Source organism: Pteropus vampyrus, unplaced genomic scaffold (assembly GCF_000151845.1).
Source record: "Pteropus vampyrus isolate Shadow unplaced genomic scaffold, Pvam_2.0 Scaffold413, whole genome shotgun sequence".
NCBI classification, from domain to species: Eukaryota; Metazoa; Chordata; class Mammalia; order Chiroptera; family Pteropodidae; genus Pteropus; species Pteropus vampyrus.
Window position 1 is genome coordinate 177,184 of NW_011889194.1, and position 8,742 is coordinate 185,925.

Genomic DNA, 8,742 nt, shown 5'->3' on the forward strand with positions numbered 1-8,742 from the left:
GGTTTTCTAGGAAATGACAATAAATGTCTTATTCTAACAAAATCAATGTATCGTGATGATTTTGTGACCAACAGGAGCCAAGTGTCTTGGGGAAGAGCTGCCTCTTCTACTTTGCACAGAGACACTGTGGACTGCTGGTGGCATCTACTCCATATGCCTCCAGAGACTGGAGGAGACCATGGGTCCTACTATGACAGCAAGGTCCCTTGTACTGGATGTAGTCCTCCATCTTCATCTAGGTGTTTGGAAGGCTATGTACTAAACTCAGCATCCCTTTGCCAAAAATTCAGTAAAAAGTCAACATCCGCTTTGCTCCAAAGGCTAGAGCCAGCCCCTCATCCGACCTCTCAGGATTTTTTGTCCCGGACACTCACCTCGGCAGGAAGCAGGGTATAGGAATAGAATTGCTTCATTTTGGTCACCAGGTCGTCCGTGGAGAATGTCACATACTCCACAAACTTCCTGTTCAGCAGGAACCAATCCGAGCCGCCATCCACGGCGATGCCCTCTGGGATCCGCCTGTCCCCCAGGCGCCACATGTGGGCGTCACACTCCAGGAAGAGCCGGTCCAGGCCCTGTTTCCGGATGAACCTGAAAGAGACAGAGAAGCCCTCAGCCTAAAGGCGACCAGAGAGAGGGTGCTCCACCCGGAGCCCAGTGAGATGGCCCAATCATGGCAATAAACGCATCTGTTGAGCACTTACTGTACGACAGGCACTGAGCCAGGGGCTCTGTGTACAGTTGGTCACTTTGTCTTCACAAATGAGGCAGGTCCTTCTATCCCTCAGGGGAAGGTACTATTATTACACCCATTTTACAGATGAGGACACTGAACCTTGGAGTGCTTCCCACTGCACAATTAGGTGGCAGTGGCCATCTGCTGCCTCTCCTTCCTGTTTAGGGGACTTCAAAATCACCTGTCATGCCGTGGACATTGTGGCTGCTTGGGGAACATAGCCTGTGGAACTTCCTCTCAGAATAATGCTCTTAAATCAAAATATATAGGGTTAGAAAATATTTTTTAAAATCCCAAATTATCAAATGGTCATTCACGTGCTTTCGATTCACACATTAAAAACAGGATTATGAAATGGCCGGTCTAAAACCACTGTAATTGGGAAGGAGCGGTGAACAGAAATGGTATTTAGAGGTATGGGCGTTGACTACAACAAGACGGAAAATCTGTTGATTCCTAGCAGTTACTGCTTATTCTACTATGGTTTGTTCCCGACATTTAGCTAGATTTCAGTTAGAGTTCATGAGAAATAAAGATCGTTTTCTTTCCCTTCGAAGTCATGGGCTCCCTGGATTCCGTCCACGAACCCCAGATGGAAAACTCCTGCTCTACAGTACATATACTGGGGATTTTGCAAGGCAGGCCGGGCAGAACCGCACTTTCTCTTTTGCAGACGCCTGGCGTTTCCCACCTAGCGTGTGTCCAAGGTTCATCCGCTTTCTAGCAAATATCGGTGCTTCATCCCTTCTTCCCGTCCACCCAGCATCCAGCCCTCGTTTTTCTGGGAGCCACATCTCGGTTTTACTTTGCTGGCCGCTAAACTTCAACTCTCGGTCCACATCGTTGTGTGACAGGGGCGGCCGCACAGGAGCATGGGCGTGGGCATTACGCGGGAGCCTGCGGAAGGCGGACGGCTTTCCCGAGGACACACAGAGGACACGCGCGAGGACAGAAGCCAACCGGGAGATCCAGGTGTCTGACGTCCCTGGTCTCGTTCTTTCTCGAATACATTTTTTTCCACACGCGAAACCCAAGCTTGGCCTCGCGTGGCCGAAGGGGTTAGGGATTTCTTCGTGGGGAGGAATGCGGTGAAGGTTTTTCATGATCCTCACCGGATGACCCCAAAGACACAAAACTCAGCTCTAACTGGCTCACTGAATGAAGCCCTGAGTTTAGGGAAATAAAATCCTACCTCGACTCTGGCTGGTGCTAATTACACAGAAATGTCTAGTCGGCGCATTTAACCATGCTTAACGCTCTAAGCTTTAGATAATTTATACCAAAACTTACATGGCAACCAAGACTAACCAAGAGATAGAAAGAAAAGAAATACAGGTGTGAGGACTTGCAAGATTTTTCTTTCCGTGGTTCGGTGTTTTAATTTCATGTTCCATTATATGGGATAACAGCACTGTCTTGCAATTTTAATGTGCTGTCCCAGACCATAATACTCAAATACAATATTTATGCAGTAATCTCTAAAATGAAATATTCATGGGGTTGGGAGATTGGTTGCTGTATTTACTGCATTCCAAAACTGATAAGCTGCTAATACATGCTTTGGTTAATTATGAATAAAAATAGAGATGACTGATTCCCAAGGTCTCAGGAAAATTCCTGGGTGGAGAGGGGCTACCGGGAAATGGGTCTGGATTGGGAGAAGCTGGCAGAGGCCCCGAGTCTGAGCCTCTAGTGGGTGAAAGAAATGAGCCACTTGGGGAGCGCTTTGCTCTTTGTCCTGCCCTGTGCATTTGCTATGACTTGAAAAGGTAAAGGCTGGAAATCAAGGTAAGTCGGTACACACCTGGGTGTATATTTTCCCAAATGCTGGCACGCCAGTAAAGGGTGCATGGCTCGCTCGTCCTTCGGGCGAGCCCCATGACACCTGTCCTGACACCTCCCGCGTCGGCTTTGAAAATGTGCTGGAGGTCCTCGCATAGGGTTTGGTAAGCACAGTTCCCTCCAGCAATGGACCGACGCGACCATCAGCTCCTCCTTACGGAGTGACAACGTCTGTCCCCAAACCCTCACATCCCTGATCATGCTTTCACCCTTTATTTTTTCCAAGAAATTAAAAAATGTTGATAACGTACACAAGTTACTTATTTACAAGTTACTTGTTTCTCCTTACTAGGTGTAAGGCCCAGGGGGTCTGAGATTTTTGTCTATTTTTGTCCCCCGCTGCAACCTTGATGTCTACAACAGTGCCTAGCGTACAGCTGGTGCTCAGTGAATATTTACCGAGTGAATAAATTAAGGGAAGGGTAACGGCTATGCCCGTCAGGCAATCAGGAAGTAGCAGCTGTTAGTTAAACCAGGTAGCCAATTCTTCTACCACATATTTGACAGGTGAAGGACATGAGTCACAGGAAGTTTAAGCGAATTTCCCAAAGTCACACAGCTAGCAGTCCTGAACTTGAAACCAGGTCTGGATGAATCCAGTGCAAGCGCTCACCTACTCTGCCATTGTTCATCTGTTCCGATTTGCCAGGTCCCTCTCAAAGGACCCAAATGAAGGATCTGAGAACGTCTGCTGCCTCGGGAAGGCATTGTGCAGAAAAGACAGGGGCACAAAGCCTCGCTGCTGGTCTTACGAGATCTCGCGAGGACTCCTGTCGTCAGCCGAGGGCAAACGTGGAGTCACCTGCATGCGGCTTTGCCTCCTGGTATGTACCTTTCAGGGATGGGCAGTTTGCCTTCCTGAAACTTCTCTGCTGCCACAATATGGAACAAAGTCATAGCTAAACGGGACTCCACGGGGATGTCACAGGGACCAAGTCCACTCAGCATCCGCATTCTCCGGAAACCATCTCAGAGAAGGCCGGCAGGGAAGAAGTCTCTCGATTCAGTTAATTTCGTGTCTACGATCTCGGCACAGTCATCGAGTGTGAAATTATTCCAGAACCGTCTTGTCCTGTAATGAGTTCTATAAGGAAGAGCTGTGCCTCTCAGATTTCACAGCGTATTTGAGCAAGAAGGAACGTTAGCAATCAGCTAATATAACTAATTCTACGGATTAACACACACACCCTCATACTGAGGCCCAGAGGGACGTCTGATGATCCAAAGCCATCCAAAGTCACGTAGCCTAAAAAAAAAAAAAAAAAGTCCCTGTCTTCTCTTTTCCTGTCCAGTGACCTGTCACTGAACCCAGATGACTCCTTCGGCATAAGTCCAACCTCAGCATTTTAGTTAAAAACTAAAGTCACGGAACAGAGCGTGAAAACCACAGTGTAGGAAGTCAGCCAGCTATGTGAACGGGCTCACCACACGTGACAGCCGTGGGCTCTGGGCTCTGGAGCCAGACATCCTGACTCAAGTCTTGGGTCTGCATTAACCTTGGGCCACCTGAATGTGTGATGATGGCTCAGTTCCTAATGTGAAAAACGGCGACCCTAAAAACAGCTGCCTCACGGAGTTGGAGTGAAGGTCGACATGCGATGATGTGTCTTCGAAGAGGGCTTGGTGAAGTGCTTGGCGCCTGGTAAGTGCTCCCTGTTCGCCAGGATGCTCGACGTTTTCCTTTATCAAGCTAGAAAACGGAAACGTCTCTCTGTCCTCTCCTCTCCCCTGTGACTGGGTGGACAGGTATCTGTGTGCAGGACACCTCCAGGGCGAAGGAGAAAGCCTCTGTGCCCTGAGAAGCAACACTATTTCAGTACCAAGGACAGAAGCCCAGAGCGCCCACGGCAAACAAACCCCATGGCCTGCTCTTATTTTAGTGGAGCGATACCCATGGTCATGGTGGTACAGGTGACACGTGTCACGGGCGTCCTTCTAATTCTGTCCGAGCAGCACGAATACAAAACCCGCCCGTCTTTCCGTGCCGTGACTCAGCGAGGATTCAGTTCGCCATGTCCTGAGTTTGGCAGTTCCGCGGCATCGCTGCTGGCCATTTGTCTCAGGCCCAGGGCGGGATGTGCCCCTTCCTGACCTGGGCTGGACTCAGCTGTCATGTCTACACTGCAGTAGCTGGAAGAGCAAGAGGGGCTTGGGGACGCTTCCTTATTAAGCAGCTCTAGGGAGCACCTGGAATACTCCAGGTCTGTGTGCTGAGATTATGGTTGGGAATCATGGTTTGCCTTCTAGGGAGAGACAAAACAGTAGCAGCAACAACAACAACAACAACAAAATAATAACATATACCAGTTACCGATCACTTGCTACCTTCTAGGCCCTGTTCCTCGCTCTTAACACATACGCTCTCAGTTAGCCTTCGCCACAACCCTATGAGGATTCATTTTCCATCCAAATGTAGTGTGAGAGATCCGGGGAGGTTAAGGAAATTTCCCAAGGTCACGTGGCTGGTTCGTGGCAAGGGTGGCATTCGAATCTTAATTGTCAGGCTCTGAATCCCATCCTTTTAGCCACAACGGTTATAATACGCTCTAATAAATAAATAAGTGGGCATAAAGAGCTACCAAACACATTAATATGCAATTAGTCGTTTGTGATAAGTGCTATCCAGAGAAACTCAGAGTGCGCTGAGAGAAAATAAAGAGACAGAGACTTCATCGGTGAAGAGCGCTGGGGAAGGCTTTGCTGAGGGAGGAGGTGGTGGCGTTTAAGCGCGAGAGAAGGATGAGAAAGAATCAATCCTCCGAAGAGTCGCGGGGAAGAGCTTTATCAGCTTTATAAGACACAGGGTGTGCAAGAGCCCAGATGCACAAAAAGACCTCAGGAAAACGCTCAGCTTGACACCCTCACTCGGAAGCAGGCCAGCCTCAGGGCAGGCAGACTGGGACGGGACGGAGGGAGGCACGTGTCATCCACACGCACATGTGGCCTGGACGAGGCAGGAAACGCCACAAGGAACAGAACAGCAAAGCGGTGAGGAGCGTAGACGCTGGAACCAGACCCCCGGACCCCGTCTGTGCCCCGCTACTCTCTGCCTCGACCAGAGCGTGTGTTGTTCAATCTCTCTAGTGTAGGTGTCCCCATCTGGAAAACGGGCGTGATAACGACGCACGTCATGGCACTGTCGTAAGAAGTGAAAGAATCAATATCTGCGAGGCATCGAGGACACAGTCCCCGGCACGCAGTGGACCCTCCACGTGTCACTATCGTCACACGCCCTGTGTGGAGAAAGCTGACTTGGGCTTGACATTCAGGGACGGGAGAAAAACAAGTCTAGGAGGAAATGCAGGGTCTGGGCCCCGAATCCCGGGATGCGGAGAGCTCCAGCGTGGCGGCCCGTGTTCTTCGCAGCCCTCGGGGTCCGAAGAGGCTTGTACCTCCAAGTGTCCCAAGGTCTGTTGAGGGCTAATCGATTTTCCACCTTTCACGTATTTTTAAAGACAATCTTTATTGCCTTTTCTTCCGATTACGAAAGGAATGCACGTGCTTCATAGAAGGCTTGGAACATAAAAAGAAACCGAAGAAGAAAATAAAAACCCTACTCTCCTTCTCAGAGATGATGCCGTGAGCATATTTTCCTTCTGGTCTTTTGTCTAACTTCAACGTGTATCATTTTAAAAAAAAGTTTTGACCTCAAAACCCATGCTGAGGCCAAGAAAGGGTACGTGTGCACAGCCCAATGTGGGCGCTTGTGCGATGCGGACTGTTCCTTTCACACGATTGAATTAAATAAAGTGAACATGCAAACAGTGATAAACTCCCTGCTTAAGTTTAAGGAAAGCTAAAGGGAACAGCAATATGCTTTCCCCGTTGGAGATGAGATATTAATTATCTCCTCACATCAATCACGGTGCTACAAGTCAGCTGGGGAGAGAGCCCATCTCTTGATAAGCACGTTGGCACCGAAGGGCTTCCTGAAAGCAGATTTGTTTGGAGGAGGTTCCTGGCCAGGTTCTCGATGGATGCGCCAACTTTTGGCTGAATAGCTGCCTGTTTAGACATCAAGGGAGCTTTGGGTCTGGAGATTAGTTCAGTGTCAGAGACAGGAAGCTGCCGAAGCAGCTGGGCCTTTCTGGTGCCCAGGGAGGGAGGGCTGCCTCTACCAGGGGGTCTAGACCTGGGGACAGGAAGGAACTGGCTATGTCACTCCCGGCCTGGCGGCTGGCACCTGTCTTAGCTTCCTTCTGGTCTAGGCTTCTTCCACTTGAAATGCTAGTTGTTTTCCTATGAGTAGTAGAAAATGTTTCTAAAATATTAATCATTTGTATGTCATCGTCAAGATTTTTCTCCATCATCCTCACCATCATCATCATCATCATCCTCACCATCATCATCATCATCATCATCATCCTCACCATCATCATCATCCTCGCCATCATCATCATCCTCACCATCATCAATTTAATATGCACAATGAACTGTTCCAAGACTTATCCATATATTCACTCACTTTATTCCTGCGACTCTATGAAGTTGGTCTTATTATCATCTTCATTTTACAGATGAGAAAACGGACACGCAGGTGGTTTACGTAACTTACCCAAGGTCACACACCTAGGGAGGGCTTAGCCCGTGAGCCCTACGATCTGATCCCAGAACCTGGATTCTTAACTGCCGTGCTATGTGCTTTATGTGGTACCCATATGAGAATTGTCTTAATATTTTTCTCAAAACCGATTTTAAATAGCTTTGACTATTATTTTTTTTTTTAAAAACTTATTCTCATTCTAAGCCTAATATCCAGGAAGTCATGGGCTAGATGGGCTAATGATATACATTTTTGTTGCTATAGAGAAGATCAATACCCACCTTTCCCAGGGTGCCCGTTTGTGACCTACCTGGAATAATCGACCTCACATGTCACTGCTGGATCGTGAGTGAGCTCTAGGAAAGGCTGACTCCAGGAAGAAAGGGAAGGGCCGGACTAGCTTCCCCCATTTGTTTAAAAAGTGATTCCGATTTTTGCTCTCACCATTCCCTATACCACATGGAATCCCAGGGCTAAGCTCTGGGGCCCCGGTGACCTTGAATTCGGTAGAGAACTTGGATCAGCCCAGGCGAGAAAAGCCCCAGAGAAAACCCTATTCTGGCTGAGAGGAATAATCTTTCCCTTCCATCTCACTGCCTGTGCCCACTCAGTGGTGACTGGGCTGCCAAGATTTGGGAAACTTCTTCGATGTTCCCCAAGCATCAGCCCGGAGCGCCTGGGGGACCCGCTCACTCAGGCTGTGAGCAGACTTGAGGGCGCCTGCTTCTGCCAGTCCTGCAGAGGCTGGCTGGGAAAATGATAATTGGGCTGCATGTCTTTCAATATATCTAGTTACTTTATTTTTGGTAGAAAGCAAGGGGAAACAGCGAACACTAGGCTCCCCTTCATTTAATTACAGGACCAATTTGGCAGCTATTTAAAACGTCGGTTTGCCTTTATGCCATCTCTTCGCAGGGGGAGCTGGAAGTCCAAATTGGCTCTAAAGGCTGGGCATGGGGACAGAAGGTCAACACTGCTATTTAGAACCACGTGAAATTAAAAACGAAGGCACCTCGTGGCCTATTTTGTGTCTCGTTTCTTGCTTCGGTCCCTCCCCGTCTTTGATGCCCTTTAAGCTCTCTGCCTCTGTCGCATCGTCTTTTACAAGGGCCGGTCCAGAAGCATGGAGCATCAGAACGAGAAGGGACTTTGGAGACCATTTCGTTCCTCCCCGTTGTTTTTTCAAAGGGAGAAAATAAAGCCCAGAGAAGCGGCGTGGCCGCCTCAAAGCTGCCCAGCACGCTGGAGGAAAGCGGGTCCAGAGCACAGAGAGGTGTCGCCCCGCAGGGATTCTGAGCCTGGGCTCTGGGGACACTCACCGGGGTCTGAGTCCTGGCCCTGCCCCCACTGCGTGAGCTTAAGCAAGTTCCTTCGCCTCTCTGAGTCTCGGCTCCCTTATTGGTCAAATGGGGCTAGTAAGTTGAGACGGGTCACCATCTGCAGCCAGAAAATTAAACCAACACCAAGGAAAATAGAACTAACGGAAGTGGGGTTAATGGATGAAGGGAGTCGAAAGGTACAGACGTCCGGTTATGGGATAAATAGGTCCTGAGGTGTTCTACACAGCACGGAGGCTCTAGTTGATAATACTGTGTCGTATATTTGAACGTTGCCAAGAGAG

The 8,742-nt window shown here is 49.0% G+C and overlaps 1 protein-coding gene across 1 annotated transcript in view; it reads right to left on the bottom strand.

The window, feature by feature from the left end:
• XYLT1 (xylosyltransferase 1) overlaps positions 1-8,742 on the bottom strand; it is a 74,845-nt gene that overhangs the window by 26,820 nt on the left and 39,283 nt on the right. The window contains 1 exon segment of the mRNA XM_011380902.1: positions 375-591. Within this exon segment, the coding sequence (XP_011379204.1) occupies positions 375-591 (217 nt within the window).